This window comes from Ursus maritimus, unplaced genomic scaffold, assembly GCF_017311325.1.
Source record: "Ursus maritimus isolate PB19 unplaced genomic scaffold, ASM1731132v1 scaffold_17, whole genome shotgun sequence".
In the NCBI taxonomy this organism is placed as follows: Eukaryota; Metazoa; Chordata; class Mammalia; order Carnivora; family Ursidae; genus Ursus; species Ursus maritimus.
Window position 1 is genome coordinate 41,066,055 of NW_024424119.1, and position 15,778 is coordinate 41,081,832.

At 58.2% G+C, this 15,778-nt stretch overlaps 1 protein-coding gene across 1 annotated transcript in view; it reads left to right on the forward strand.

Annotated features, from left to right (window-relative positions):
- COL27A1 (collagen type XXVII alpha 1 chain) overlaps positions 1–15,778 on the forward strand; it is a 131,373-nt gene that overhangs the window by 101,811 nt on the left and 13,784 nt on the right. Inside the window, exons 40-50 of the mRNA XM_040631345.1 lie at positions 2,941–3,048; positions 7,629–7,682; positions 7,803–7,910; positions 8,903–8,956; positions 9,865–9,918; positions 13,304–13,360; positions 13,543–13,596; positions 14,143–14,196; positions 14,446–14,499; positions 15,290–15,343; positions 15,426–15,533. Of these exons, the coding sequence (XP_040487279.1) occupies positions 2,941–3,048; positions 7,629–7,682; positions 7,803–7,910; positions 8,903–8,956; positions 9,865–9,918; positions 13,304–13,360; positions 13,543–13,596; positions 14,143–14,196; positions 14,446–14,499; positions 15,290–15,343; positions 15,426–15,533 (759 nt within the window). The remainder of the gene's footprint in view (positions 1–2,940; positions 3,049–7,628; positions 7,683–7,802; positions 7,911–8,902; positions 8,957–9,864; positions 9,919–13,303; positions 13,361–13,542; positions 13,597–14,142; positions 14,197–14,445; positions 14,500–15,289; positions 15,344–15,425; positions 15,534–15,778) is intronic.

Sequence of the window (15,778 nt, forward strand, 5' to 3'; positions counted from 1 at the left end):
CCCTGGGGCCGGCAGGCATCGCTCTCCGACTTACCAGCTCCATGTCTAGCCCAGGCCTGTCCCTGGCTGCCAGCCCTGGCCCCGCCCTGGCACAGTAGTAGATGGGCTCTCCCTGGGGCTGACCTGTCACACTGAGTCAGCTCCTCAGCCCAGGAGCCCAAGTGCCACATCCCAGAATTCCCTCCTGTCACCCATGCACTCTCCAAGTGACCTCAGATAAGCAGCCCTCAATTCCCCATCCCCCACCCCCACCGCCCCATCCCCATAGCTGCCCTGGGTCCTGGCTTCCCCATCTACCAGGATGCCTCCGGGACAGGCCCTTGGCGGGCTCCCCATCTGCCCTGGGTTTTTCTTGCAAGGCCGAGAGCGCCCCCTGTCTGCCATCTGTCTGCCTCCTCTCCTCTCCAACTTGGCTGCATCCTAGGGTATAACTGGGTCCTGGCTGGGGAGACCCGGAGCACCTGAGAGCCCCTCCACACCCTTTGCGCAAAGCCTGCTCCAATTGCAGTGACACTGAAGAACATTCTAGCTAAAATGCTCTGTGTGCTCACCCCGTGCTTGCACCACCTGCCTTAAGAGCTTTACGTGAATGAACCCGGGTAATCCTCCCAGCCGCCCTGGGAGCTAGGTTCATTCCTGTCCCCACTTGACAGATGGGGAAACTGAGTCACAGTGCGGGGGCCTCCTCCGTTTCTGGCAGGACACCTCGGAATCATGCTGAGGTGGGACGGGAGGAGGGCCTTCCAGGCATGAGTGTCTCACGCCTTCTTTCCTGCTCTCTCAGTGCTGGCTTCTTCCTCCTCTTCCTCTCCTTTCAAAGCCAGTTCTACCAGACCTTGGGCCAGAGTAGTTGCGGCAAATGCCCAGCGCTGATCTTCTCTGGTCCCTCATGAAACCCAGGAGACAGTCTGCTCTCTTCACTGTGTTCGTCCAAGAATCACCTTCATGGTGAAAATCACCTCTCGGACACACGCCGCACGTCATAGTTTGTCGAGTGCTTTTCTGCTGATGATCTCTGCTGAGTTTGCTGGCACCCAGCAGATGGTGGTGGTGATGGTGGGGGTTACTCCTAGGAAGACTAACCTTTGTCCAGAACTCACGTGCCAGATGCGCTGCTAAGCTACTTACATGGATTAGCTCTTTCAATCCCCATAGTAACCCTTTGCTGCTAATTTTACAAATGAGGAAACTCGCTGAGGGTCACGCAGCCATGGAGAGGTGGCAGCAAGATTCGAATTTAAGCAGCATAACCCCAGGAGTGAGGGAGGTATTGTCCCCTGCGCAGAGAACCTTGGACTCCGAAGGTCCCCGAACCCTAGGGTCTCACATGTGCTCTGCCGCTGACTTCCATGTGCTGTTGCAAAGTCTACCCCAGGCTATGGGGGGGGGTCTGCCTGGTCCCTGGAGTCAGAGCCCCTGCGGGTGCCAGGCTGGGGCCCCTGTCTCAAGAGCAGTCCAGCCACCTGGAACAGGCTGCCTGCCTTGGATAGCTAGCAGAGCAGGGGGCCAGGGATGAGAAGCCCGAAGAGGGATCCTGGAGCCGGGGTCTGCAGCAGGGCCATGAGGGCAGCACCCCGTCTCCCTGCCAGGCTACGCTTGGAGTCTGAGAATCTCAGCAGGGAGGGATCTCACACCAACCTGTCCGACCCTCTCCTGGTGCCCAGATCTGCTCTGCGCTGGCCCACAGCTCAGCTTGGAGTGTCCCTCCCTTATCCATGCCATCTCTGGACCCCTCGTCCCTGGGGAGTCTCCCCCCCGCCTCCCCAGCTGAGCTAGAAACCACCCCAAGAGGCCCCTGCACCAGCGTCCTGTGCCCGGAGCCCAGGCCGAGGCTTCACGTCCTCTGCACCCCGATCGTTCTCCTGGACCCACACCAGGTTATCAGCGCTCCTTGGAAAGTGTGGCGCCGGGAAGCAGAACTGGCAGAGACACGCTCCCCTTCTCCCAGCCTGCTCCCCCGCCCACCCCTTCCTCCTGTCCATGACTTCATCCCCTTTCCCACGGGTCTCTCTGAACGGTCCCAGCTCAGCCGCTTGCAGGCCAGCCACGAGCCCCGCCGGGCCCGCCAGCCCAGATGGAGGTGACCCTCTGACAGGCGCCACCCTGTCCCTCCGTGGCCGCTGCCCATGCTGCACCCGTCACCCCTGCTCTGCCCACAGCCTGGCTCAGCCCAGCCTGCCAGGACGTGGCCTGGACGTGGCAGGTGCTGGGTCAGTGTTTACTGCCGTCCACCGGACGAGGACTTTCTCTGCTGCCGGCGAGAACGACAGCCATGCCGAGCAGACAGCAACGGGCGATGGTGTTCGCGATAGAGTCAGATAGCAAAAAACCGAAATAAAACAAGATGAAACCAAGCAGTGCGGTTGGGATTGTGCCTTTAAAGTTTCATGTACTGCGAACCAGCTTCCTGCCACTGGGAGCCTGGTACCCAGCAATGGAAACCATGAGCTCTGACTTGTTATTACTATTACTGTCAGCTCTTTTCACGTAAGCAAGGGTGGAAAAGGCAGCTCAGAAAAATGGAGTTGGTTCTGAGAGGCAGGATTGGGTGAATTGATTTTCTTTTTTAAAATTTCCTTCAGCGTCTTAAGACTCGTGTGCTCTCCATGGCATCAGTGTTGGGGAGAAAGAGCCGGAGTCTCCCACAGTTGCCCCCTTCCTGTGAACTCCGGGGTGCAGGAGTGGTCAGGGTTCTGCGTTTCCTGAGTGACTTTCTCCCTGGCCCGGGTACCATGTCGGGGGTATTCCTGCGCCAGCCAGGCCGTGCCACCCTGACCCTTTTGGTGGCTCCGGGAACCATCGGGGGAATCCAGGGGCTGCTTGGCTGTGGACATCCAAATGGAGCCCTGACGTGTAGCGCCTCTGATGGGCTGAGGGACTAATTTATTCTCTCTCTCTCTCTCTCTCTCTCTCCCCCCTCTTCATGCCCTTCCAACTTAGGGGGACAGGGGTGACCCTGGGCCTGATGGCGAACGTGGCGACAAAGGCCAAGAGGGACTGATGGGCGAGGACGGGCCCCCCGGCCCCCCTGGCATCACTGGCATCCGGGTGAGTGTGCCTGGCTTCGTGCCAGCACTGGGGGCGTCTGGGGACGCATACCGCCCACGCCTGTCCAGGCAGCTGGACAGGAGGTCTTTTGATGGCAGCCACCTGAGGGTCTTCCGCTGTGGTCCTTCCTCCACCTGGGAGTTTCCCAAGAACAGTCTGCCCATGTCCCTCCCCTGCCTAGCCCTCCCATGGCTCCTGAGTGCCCTTAGACTAGCACCACACTCCTCAGTCTGGCTTCCATAGCCTCCACAAGCCTGGCCGGGCTGACCTTGTCCCATATTCAGCCACGCTGAATTTAGCAGGGGGACTTAGCTGGCCGCGATCCCCCACTAGGAACTTGCCGCTGCCCTCTCTGGGTCACACTCTTGGTACGATGAAGGATTTGGAAGGAATGCATTCCAACATTCCAGGGGCTCTTTCTTAGTAAACTCTTGAGTATCATGGCCATGGAATGGGCGGCAATGTGCAGCAGAAATAGCCGTGGGCCTAGAGTCCAAAGGTTGAGTTCTGGCTCGAGAACCCACGGTCTGTGTGACCTTAGGCAGATCACTGCTGCCTCTCTGTGAGCCTTGGTTTTCTTATCTTTAAAGAGTCAATGAGACTTTGGAAAGGAAAGTGCTTTCTAGAACATGCCAGAAAATAAATATCATCTTTATGAAGCTGAAGGAGGAAATGACTGGAAGCTGGTGGTAGTGGTGATAGTGGTGGTAATAATGATGGTTGGGTGGAGGTAGAGATGATGATGATATTGATGATGATGGTGGTGTTGGTAGAGATGGTGATGGTGGTGGTGGTAATGGTAATGATAGTGGAGATGGTAGTGATGATGGTGGACATGATGATGGTGGTGATGATGATGATGGTAGAGATGGTGGTGATGATGGTGATGATGGTGATGATGGTGGAGATGGTGGTGTTGATGGTGGTGATAGTGATGGTGGTGGAGATGGGTGGTGATGGTGATGATAATGACGATGATGATGATGGTGGAGGTGATGATATTAGTGATGGTGGTGGTAGTGATGATGGTGGAGATGGTGGTGACGATGGTGGCGATAATGGTGGGGATGGTGATGGAGGTGATGGTATTAGTAAGGGTGGTGATGGTGATGGTGGAGGTGATGTGGTGGTAGAGATGGTGGTGCAGATGGTGATGATGGTGGAGATGGTGGTGATGATGGTGTGATGATGGTAGAGATGGTGATGATGGTGGAGATGGTGATGGTGGTGATGGTGATGATGGTGGACATGGTGATGGTGGAGATGGTGGAGGTGATGGTATTAGTGAGGGTGGTGATAGTGATGGTGGAGGTGATAGTGGTGATGGTGGTAGAGATGGTGGGGATGGTGGGGATGTTGATGGTGGCAATGATGGTGATGGTGATGGCAGTGGCAGTGGTGGCAGTGGTAGTGACAGTGCCCATGGGGGTGGGGGCAGTGGTGGTGGTAGCAGAGTTATGTCCATGTTTTGCCACATCTGCCAATTTTCATATACTGGAACTGGAAAGAGGTTCAGTGGGGCCAGACTGAGTGTGTGTTGGGTGACAGAGGTGGTGAGAGGCTTGTATTTGAGTCTCTTTGGCATCAGGGCTACAGGACAAGTATCTCCCACTCTGGCCAAGAAACAGTGGAGGATTTAAAAATAGAATTTTATGAGCCATCAGAGCCTTTCCAGAAATATATCCTTATGGATGGGGGCCCAGTAAAAGCCTTCATTCTGGCCCCACAGCCTCACCCCACTGCGTTCTCCAGCCCTTACTCAGGATTTCCCACACCATCAGGGATGCTACCAGCTGGAGGGGGCCTGTCAGAACAAGTGGCCAGCCGCCCTGTCCTGGGGGAGACTCCTGGCGTCCTGGCCCTGTGCTGAATTCTTCAGTGCTGACTCATTTCTCCTTCTGACAAGGGATCAGCCATAGCAATCACCTCAGCCTACTGACAAATTCCACCAGCCCCTGTATCATGATTGTACGATTGCCCAGCTATGACCAGCCTGGGACCGGGGGTGCCCCCCCCGCCGAGGACCCACGTCTCACTCGAAACCGGCGAGGTGACCTGTGGGTAGTGTCTTCATCTCACTGTGTCTTTGGTTCTTAAATGGAATAAATAACCCCTTCATCTGCCTGTGTCTTTGGTTCTTAAATGGAATAAATAACCCCTTCCTCCCAGCCCCGTGGCCAGAACTAGGGGAGGCATGACACAGAACGCAGACATAGTGCCTAGCCCGCGGTGGAAGCCCTATTGGTTGGGACTATTTTATTACTGGGGGAGACAAAGACTGGGACATGGTCTAGTTCAGTGCTGTTGATAGAGACAGAAGACGAGCTACCTGTGTAATTTAAAATTTTTAGGGAAGCCTGGGTGGCTCAGTCAGTGAAGCGTCTGCCTTCAGCTCAGGTCATGTTTCCAGGGTCCTGGGATCAAGTCCCACATCAGGCTGCCTGCTCAGCAGAGAGCCTGCTTCTCCCTCGCCTGCTGCCCCTCCTGCTTCTCCACTCTCTCTGACAAATAAATAAATAAAATCTTTAAATAAATAAAATTTATTAAATATTATTATTTAATGTGTACTCACATTTTCAAAATGTAAAAAGAGGTGGATGAAATAAATTTTAATAGTATATTTTATTTAGCTCAATATAGCCAAAATAAGAACATTTCCAACATGTAATCAATGTAAAAATCATTAATCAGGGATTTTGCATTTTTTTGTACTAAATCTATGAAATCTGATGTGTAATTTACTCTTACAGCACATCTCCATTCAGATGCTAAATTTTCATTGGAAATACTTGATCTGTGTTTATATTTCATAAAATACATAGCTGAAAATGTAGATTTATATCTCCAAGTTGATCCAAACACACGTAAAAGTTTTAACGATAACTGAATTGTCCGTATTTAAATTGAATTTTAAGTTAATTAAAATTAGATTGAATTAAGAATCTGGTTCCTCCATAGCAGTCACCACCTTTCAAGTGCTCAGTAGCCCTATGTGACAAGGGGCCACAGACGGGACAGTTAGTTCAAGACCTACATATGAGAGGCAGGGAAACTGAGGCACACGGAAGGGAAGGGGTTGTCCAGTGTCACATGAGGACTTAAGCACCAGAATGCAGGGCAGTCTTCACTTGGCCCTTCCAGGACCTCCACTCCCTCCTTCCTGAGGGCCCCAGGGTGGTCTAATTGGCACTGCCCTTGGGGATAGAGAATCATCTTCTCCAGTCCAATTTTGCCATGCTTTGTCCTTGTGTTGATTCAAAGCTGGCCTCCCTGTAATTTCCATCCACTGACACCGCCCCCCCCCCAAGAGAACACAGCCGCCCCTGGCTCAGGAGAGTTGCAGACATCTGCAGAGTGCTTCTGGGTTAGCCCATGTGTTTCCTGGCTCCTCTAAGATCCCATCTTCCTGCCTTCCCTCCATCACAGTTAGTCAGTGCCTCCTCCTATTCCAAGGTGGGGACATCACCTCCCTCATCCTACAGCACGTACCTCTGTTAATGCAGCCAAAGGGATTGAATCGAACTAGCTCTTTAGTGCTTGCCAAAACCATAGATGTTCTTCCCAGATCCCTTTGAGGTTTGGGTCTTGAGGAGACTGTCCTCAGGGGACCATCAGCATGTCCTTTCCAGACCAGAAACACTGCCTGCCTTACCCCCTACATCCCAACCCAGTGTGGCTCAGGGTTGGGATTCTCTTCTCTCCCTTTCTTTTCCTCTCTTATCTGTCTTATGTTCACACATGTACGCTTATACGCACTCACTCACCCCACTGAGTGGCCCTGACAAGAGCAGGGCAAGGGAGAGCAAAGGGATGCCCCTTGAGGGAGGGCCAGAGCAGCCTTGGGAGGGAGTGGCCTGGGTACCCCAGTGGGAGAGTGGGGGAGGGCGGCAGACCTTCCCTACACAATGCCCCACTAGGAGGAGCCCCTCCAGCCCCCATCCCCAAGGGGGGAGCCCCTGTCAGCGGGACACAGCCTCGGGCTGGTCAGAAGCGCCCCATGGCATCTCAGAGATGAGGGAGGACCTCACCTGCCTGCCTCACATTCTCAGTGGGCACCGGGAGCCCCGGGCATGGAGTCAGACAGATCCACAGTTGAATCGGGGTTCTGGGCAAGTCGCTTCACCTTTGGGAAGCCCAGCGGTCACCACCTGTGGGAGCAGGTCTTGATTGGGCCTCAGGCTCGCGGGGGCTGGGGGGCTGGAACAGTGTGTGGCACGGGGCAGTGCCGAGAGCTGCTCGCACTGGGACAGGCTGGGCGCGTAGCAGTTGCCGTGGAAGAGGGATGTGTCCAGCACTTACTATGGGCCAGGCATCTGGGGAGCCTGAGAGGCCGCTCCCATCCCGGGGTTGACTCCTCAACCCTGTGAGGCAAACAGGACCTGTGTCCCCACTTTGCAGACAAAGCCTTCCGTCCCAGGAAGTTCGCACGTCACAGGGTCCCGGGGGATACTGAGCGCAGGGTGAGCTTGGAACCCGGGCAGTTTGCCCTCACAGCTCCTGGGCTGGCGCTCCCTATGCCCTGTGGCTCTGCCTCAGGTCCCTCTCATTTCTCACCCTTCTTCCCTCCTTCTCCCGCTTAGGGTCCCGAAGGAAAACCAGGGAAGCAAGGCGAGAAGGGCCGGACCGGAGCCAAGGTGAGCTCCCCTCCTTCTGCGGCCGTGATCTTCCCAGGCCCTCCTCCCCTCCCCCTTCCCCACCTCTCCCTCTGCCTCCTGCTGGGGCCTGGTGACAGCCTGTCTCTCCTCCCGCTGCAGGGTGCCAAGGGCTACCAAGGACAGCTGGGTGAGATGGGCGTCCCCGGAGACCCCGGACCCCCTGGCACCCCAGGCCCTAAAGGGTCCCGGGGCAGCCTGGGACCAACGGTGAGAACTCTCGGGGTGGGGTGGGGTGGGGTGGGCAGGCACAGAGCAGGGGTGGAGGGGCAATCGAAGAAAGAGAGGTATCGCCCGCTCCCCCTCTCAGCCAAACCTTTGGCTGTCCCTTGTCCTAGCCGCTTCTCTTGCATCACAGATCCCTTGGGGACCCTGTAGAAGCTGTCGCCTCTCTCCCTGGAAAAGTACCCACAGCGCCAAGTATTTCTGACCGTTTGAAGGGTGCTCTTGGGTCTTCCGAAGCCCTTTACAGACCCAGATGAATAAGCACCCATTCTAGGGTGGGGCGAGGGGACCCGCCCCTCGGGAGGGTTTCTATGGAACAAGGAGTTTTCCCACTGGAAATAAGTTCGCAAGGATCTGGCTGCAGGTCCCTGGGTGACTGAGGCTGTTGCAGCCTCTTGCTGGCCTGCCCTGAAGGAGGGCCCCAGGTGTCTGCGGGCTGCAGAGGGAGGAAGCAGGCGGGAGGCAGGCAGTCGAGGCATCTCTGAGCTGCCGGCATCCGTGGTGTGAATGCTCCCACCGTGGCTGATTCCCTGCCATCTGCTCACTGGGGAGGAGACGCACAGGAGTGTCCGTCATCTGCTGGTTCCACCACATGCATTCAATAGATGGCAATAAGCTGGAGCCTAGGTAACAATAAAATGGAGCAAAATTATTAGGAAGGGAGGAGTTTTGATTATTTGTCATCATGTTTAATAGAATTGATTTAACTGTAAGTTCATATAATTTAACTTCCTCTAGCGCTTCTGTTTAAAATTGGCTCGCGAAAGTGAAGATGTTTTAGCCACTGGGTCCCACGAACCCCTGGAGCTGGGAGAAGGAAGGGCTGGAGGGAGGAGGGGAGCTCAGGCAGGAGCTCTGCAGCCTGGGTTCTGGGCCACAGACGTGCCGGTCGGTGGGGCTGAATGCGGCCGGAGCCAGTGCCCAGGTCACTGCTTGAGAACCACACCTGTACTAACGTGCGTGTGCTCTTGTCCTAGGGTGCTCCAGGACGGATGGGGGCCCAAGGAGAACCGGGACTGGCTGGTTACGATGTAAGAAAATCTCACCTCCCCACTCCTGGAATTCTGTCCTGCAGGTGGGGACCCAGGCAGGCCTCGGCCTCTGCCCCTACCACCTCCTCATTGAGGATGGTCGTTGGGCCACCGAAGATCCCTGGTCTCCCCGGGTCCAGGGAGCACCTGAGCCCCTAGAGCAGGGGTGGGCAGACAGAAACACCCTCCCCTTCCACGTGCCCTCGCTGAGTCCTTCCTTCCCGTGGTGGGTGCCACGCATGTGTCCTGTCTGGGCATCATGCCAGCTGTTTGTGGAAGGGACGAGCCTCACCTCGCTTTTGCAGCCAAGCTGGCACCCCTCTCAGAGGCGGCTAAGCCAAACTCATGTGATAGAGTTGGGCGACTAGTCCTCAGAGAGGCTCCGGGCGAGCTCAGAAAGGGAAACTGAGGCTTGGGGAGGCTAATGACAGCTTGTTGAGTTTGAAGGTGGGATCCAGTGTCTGGGGAGGCACAGCGGGGAGAAGAGGACAGAAGAGGGACAGGGCAGAGGACATGGGAACTGGAGAGGGGGCACTGGGAGCCCAAAGGAGGAACGTGCCTGTATGCTTCCTGCCATAGCCTGGGGAAGTCGGCTGAGGCCAGCATTTTGCCCCTGCCCCTGCCCCTGCCCCTGCCCCAGGGGACACACTGGCTCTCCGAGATCTGGCCCCAGGTCTGCTCCAGGCTGGGGTACGATCCAAACGGGCCCACCCCTGAGAGGTGTGTCTGGGAGGCCAGGGCCCAGAGAGGCACAGGGCGGGCTCAGAGTCAAACAGCGAGCTGGGGCAGAGCCAGGGCCCAGACTCACAGCCCAGGGTCTCCATCTCTGAGTTGCTGGCCTTCAGCACTGTGCCTCTCGAGCCCTCACTCCCCCATGCTCTCACCTCTTGCCATCTTGTTTCCTGCAGGGACACAAAGGCATCATGGGCCCCCTCGGACCTCCTGGACCAAAGGGCGAAAAGGTGAGCGCTCTGTCCTGCAAAGCAGCCGCTCCCTCCCGTGCGGGCCGGCAGGAGCCAGCCCCTGGGGCACTGGGGCTGGGGTAGTGCAGAAGTTCACGGTGGCTCACTGCTGCTCACACCGCGGCTGGCCAGGAGCCGTTAGACCTACATTCAACACAGATGGACTGCGTGTCGGGTCCGTGCCGGGCACTGGAACACAACCACAGTTCCTGCCCGCCTGGCGCTTCCAGTCGAGCAGGGCAGATGGACTCCGGTCACGTACTGACGAGAACTGCAACCCCATCATCAGTGTGAATGTGGGCATTGAAGCCTTGCTCAGGACGAGCTCCCCCAGCGAGGGCCAGCGCAGGGCTTAGGACGGGGGGGCGAGGCCAGCCTCTCCCAGCCAGGAAGGAGCCACTGAGGCAGAGGGAGGGCACGGCCACACCCCACCGCTTGGCTCCAGCTTTGGTGGAGGAGAGAAATTGCTAGAAGGCAGCTTGCTGATGGTTGTGCCCTGCCGCATGGTGCAGGTGGGCACGTGGGGCCAGTGGGCCAAGATAGTGGCCCCAGGTCACCTTCCCAGGCAGCATCAAACTGGCTCTGGACCCAGGCCTTTGAGTCCTACCTTAGCAGCTCTGAGCCTCCCTATTCTTGCCTCCCTCCTCCCTGCTGTCTCCTTGCCTCCCCCCACCTCCCCAGCCCTCCCATCCGTGAGCTGCCCCAGCTACCCACTAACTACACCCCACTGCCATGTGAATCACTCTGGCCTGACTTGCTGTCCAACTGGTCCCTTCCTCCTGCTTGGAGAAGAAGAGCTCTGCCATCAGTGGGCTCCGACATCCCCCAGGAAGCTGCGGGAAGTACCGCTCAGTACCCCAAGTACCCCCCCTTGGCCCGCAGTCGGCCATAGCTGGCGCAGGAGGGGTTAACATGGACCCTGAAACAGGGGGACGCCTCCTGCCACCCCCAGCCACCTGCAGCCCCAGGCTCAGTTCCTGTGGCTGCTGAGAATGAGACCTAACCCTAAAGCTGCCCTAAGTCTGCTGGGGCCTTGGGTGGGGCCCCCGGGTTCCCTGAGCCTTGAGTGCCCCCTCCGTTAAGTGGGTGGGTACCTCAGGAATGTGAGGCTAAGCAGGACCTCACATATATGTCAGCCACAGGCCCTTTCTTAGCGGTCAGGAGTAGATTCGCTCACTCGTGCATCCGGCTCCGACAGGTATTTACGGATGTGTAATGATTATGTGATGTTTCCTCGGCCCCGAGCTGGGGGCTGCAGAAGGGTGCCCGAGAGAACTCAAGGGTGAAACTAGAGGCAAGGGTGAAAAGCCAGGCACAAGCCGGAGGGTGCTGGGGTGGGGGTGGGGTTCCCAAGGGAGACCCCCAAGCACAACCACCATCACGGCCCTCCCCAGGAGGTGTCAGTGTCCCACATGACAGATGGGGAAACTGAGTCTCCAGGATGCTTAAGGACGAGGCCAGGACCAGTGGGAAGGTGGCAGGACCAGGACGCACACTTTGATGTCAGCCTGTGCGTCCCTAACCGGAAACAGGCACTTCAATGAGTTGACATGCTGCGCAGCGGGTGAATTTCCCATGGGGCATGTGTCTACAAAGGTGGTGTCTGGAGGGATTGGCAATGAGACTCTGGGAACAAGGAGAAGGGGGCCTCCACCAGCTTCCTGGTGCTAATAATGCATCCCCGAACTATAGCCACAATGTGGGGAGAGTGGGGAAGATCTGTATAGCTGGTTTTCGGTTCACACCACCCCTCAATTTCTGTGTGGCCTTGACTAAGACCCTTCTTTCCCCGGGCCTCAGTTTCCTCATCTGTAAAATGGGCCGATAGTCATAACAGCATAGGAATGCTGTATAGATTCTATGGAACACCTCCCGGAAGCGTCTGCCTCACACAATACACTCAGTAAACACGGCCCCCTTCTCCAAAACGCCCCCATCCAGCTGTCTCCCTCCATGGTGGGACTGAGACTTGGGACAAAGAGCCATAGAGAAGGGTCAGGGAAGAGAGGGAATCCCCACTCCCTGGGCCACCCCCTTGGATACAACTGGTTCTAAGCCTCGGGCCAAGTCCCTCCTGCTTTTGGTCTCTGGCCACAGGAGCCACAGAGGCTCTGGGCCAAGGCACTAGAGCTGCCAGCCCTCGGGACTGATTTGGGCCCGGGACGGGCTCCGGCCCCAGGGATGGCTCCCTCTCCTGCCTCTCGGGCATCCCCCTCCATCCCCGCCAACAGTCAGGGGGCCCGGGGTGCCCCCACTTGAGCCTCCTGCCCAGAATGCACCCCCATGGGAGGTGACACCGGTTGTCTGGAGCTGGAACATTCTGCACCCTGGGGCTCTGCCACTTGCTCTGATTACACCTTCCCTGTAGCTGGCATACGGCCTCCAGCCTCCTGTCTTGCTGGTGGCCCAGGGCCCAGGGTGGCCTGCCAGGGCTCAAGGACCTCCCCCCTAACCCCTGCTCCTCCTGCAATCCCTCGGACTACATCCACACTACACATCGTCCCTGCCGTTATTGGCAACAACAGCCAAGTCCATGGCCACCTGAGCCCCTACTATGTGGGCGGTAGCGAGCTCTCTACCCTGGGTCCCAAGAACAGCTCTGCAGGGCAACACGATGCTGTTTCACAGATAGCAATCTGTCTTACGGACAAGACTTCCAAACTGGCCCACAGCTGAGTGCAACCTGGGGTCTGCTTCTGGGGCTCCCATCCAGGATAGAAGGCTCCCGTTAAAGCTGGCTCTCTGCCCACTTTATTCCAGCAAAGATGGGAGAAAGCGACTCTTTTTCAGGGCTGAACCATGGGGCAGCCCACATGGCCTCTCTGTGCCTCAGTGTCCTCCTCCGTAAAATGGGGAGCATACCATCACCTGCTTCAGAGGGTTGTTGGAAATATTCAGTGAGTGCCTGTGCCCACCAGCTGTCGGAATTATTGTCACTCCATGCTGAGCACCACGCAGGGACTTTTTGCATCATTTTCCAGAATCCCCACCACTTCCCCCTGGGTATCGCCATCGTCCTTTCACCCCACCTCAGCCCCATTCCCCAGCTGAGAAAAAAGAGCTCCGAGATGGGAAGGGACCTGTGGAGGGTCCGAGCAGCCACCGAGCAGCCAGTCCTGTCCAAAGCTGGGTGTGACCAAGATCTCTGCTCTGAGCTGCCTGGGTCTCCCAGCGGTCTCACCTGCGCGGAGGTGTCCAGCAGGGGGCAGTGAAGAGCACTGCCTGGTCCCAGAGCCCTGGGTCAAGGCCCTGGTCTGCCCCTTCCCTCTCCGGCCTTAGTCTCTAAGTACATGATGAAGGCCCTTTCCACTCTGTGTGGAACGTCTGGAATTCCCCACATGCGCCAGGAGCCAGAAGTGTGTCCTAAAGCTGGTTGTGTCCACAGGGAGAGCAGGGTGAGGACGGCAAAGCCGAGGGGCCCCCTGGGCCACCTGGAGATCGGGTAAGCCCCCTTTTCTGTCCCCTGGGCCACCGCCAAGGTGGAGCCCTAGATTCCTGGAGCCCTAGATTCCTGCTGTGGGGAGGGCGAGGCTGAGCAGGGGTGAGGCTGCTGCAAGCATCCGAGGGGGCGTCCAGGGAAAGACCTGATAGCCCATACTTAATGTTGCCGTCCTTGTCACTCAGGGCCCCGTAGGCGATCGAGGAGACCGCGGGGAGCCAGGGGACCCTGGATACCCTGTAAGTATCACAGCTCCTACCCAATGGCAGCGCCACACATGGTGTGCCACGGCAGCCCTCCCCGCTCACCGGCCCCCTGGCAGGAAAACAGCCTTCGCCAGGAGACTAGCCCTCCCTCCCACCATTCGTGTCCAGCTTGCAGCACAGACCCCCCAAAAGAGGGCTCAGGCCGGAATTCATGCCGGCAAGGGGAGGGCTGGAGGGAGAGGGTGAGGTTGGGGAGAGAGACCCCCTCCTCACAGGGCCTCAGTCTCCCCGTTTTTGGCCAGATACAGCTCTCCAGACAGAAGCAAGAAACTGCTGAGTGAGCACAGGGCCCCCATCAGGCTCCACCCCTCCCCTCCATTCCCCTCCCCTCTCCTCCCCTGCTCCATCCTTGCTGCCAGGGTCATCATTTTGCAGCTTCGCAGATGAGCAATCTGAGATGGGGACAGTGACACACGGATAGGAAGAGCAAGGGTTCGGGGGCTCCTCCGGGTCCGAAGTTGCCCCGGCCCCTGGCCGCTCCAGGCTGGGCCCCCTCACCGGTCTCTCCTTGGCTTCCAGGGACAGGAGGGTGTGCAAGGCCTGCGTGGAGATCCAGGCCAGCAGGGCCTTCCCGTGAGTGGTGCCCCCGTCCCATCCCCCTCCGGCCCCAGGTGGGTGGGCAGCAGTGGGGGAGGGAAGGGACCTTCCGTGCAGGAGGGCCTGGGGCAGTCCACTCTGGTTTCTCCTGCCCTGATGCTGGGGGCACCCCCAGAGCCTGCAGCCCCAAACCCCTCCCGCCCCTCCCCCTCTAGGCGGACACTGGCCAGCCTCCCCGGGAGAGAATCCTGGGGCCGCTTTGCATCCTCTCACCTTGGTTTGCAGGGACATCCGGGACCCCGGGGGCGGCCGGGACCCAAAGGATCGAAAGGGGAAGAGGTACGGGGGCTGAGGTCCACCGGGGACCCTGGGAAGGGCGGATACCCCCATCCAGGCACCAAGCAAGTAGGAGGCTGGGCTGGCGGGCACCCCGCAGGGCCTGAGGGAGGGGGATCCCCTGCCCCGCTGTCAGGGCCTCCAGGAAGGGGACCACCTGTGGGGCCAACAAATCCCACCTGTGGGATTTGAACCCAGGGCAGTCGAGAGCCACTGCAGAAGAAAATTTGGAGAGGCAAAGGTCCGGAGGAAGGAGGGAGGGGTGGACAGGGATGATGATGGTGGGAACTGAGGGGCGGTCGAGGACTTTCCCACCTTGCACCCAGAGCCCTGTGTCTGCCTCCCCTGAGCTTGGGCCAGGGCTGTCTTCATGCCCTCGGCCTCCCCCCAGCTGTGTCTCCTTCACCTGCACACCATCTCCCCTCACCCCCACAGGGATATAGCCTCACTCTTGAGAATCAAAGGATCCTGAAGCCCAGCCAGCCATGGGCCCAGGCTCCGCCTAGGAAACTGCCAGTGCCCAGAGCCCCGCCAGCAGAGGGAGCCAGTGGGGGCACAGGGCCCAGAGCAGGGGTGGGGACAACACCGGCAGGTTCCAAGGCCTGCCCTGCGCCGGGGCTTCCGGGCCAGGGTGCTTGGACCCATTTGCAGATTCAGATGCTGAGACCCAAGAGGGGGAGGGGCAGGGCCGGGCCACACAGGAGCCCATGCTCCTTTCAGACCCCCTTCCAGAGCTCCTAGGGTTCTGTCCCTCCTCCAGGCAGCCTCTGTCACGTGTCCTTTGATTTTTCAGGGACCAAAGGGAAAGCAAGGCAAAGCTGGGGCACCAGGACGAAGGGGGATTCAGGTGAGTGATCCGCAACCGGTCCCCTCCCGCCTGCCTCCCTGCCCTCCGCAGAGGCCCTCATCAGCTTCTTTTATATCCCCAGGGCCTGCAGGGGCTGCCAGGGCCTCGGGGCGTGGTGGGGAGACAGGGCCCCGAGGGTGTCGCGGGACCAGATGGGTTTCCTGGCAGGGATGGTCAAGCAGGACAGCAGGTGAGCAGGACTTGGGGTTAACAGACGTTGTCTCCCTTTGAGACAAGGTGTGTTGTGTGTGTTGGGGTCTGGGCAGGGGGTGGTTCTGCCATAGGCCATGGGCCAGGAGAAGCAGGTTTGGAAACTTGGAAGGGGCAGAACCAACATATCCAGAAGTTTCCTGCATGGGCAGTCGCCTCATCCCTGGGGACCTGGGAATGTGGCCCTTCTACCTACTCATGCCTGGACCCAGAAGGCCCTCCCCT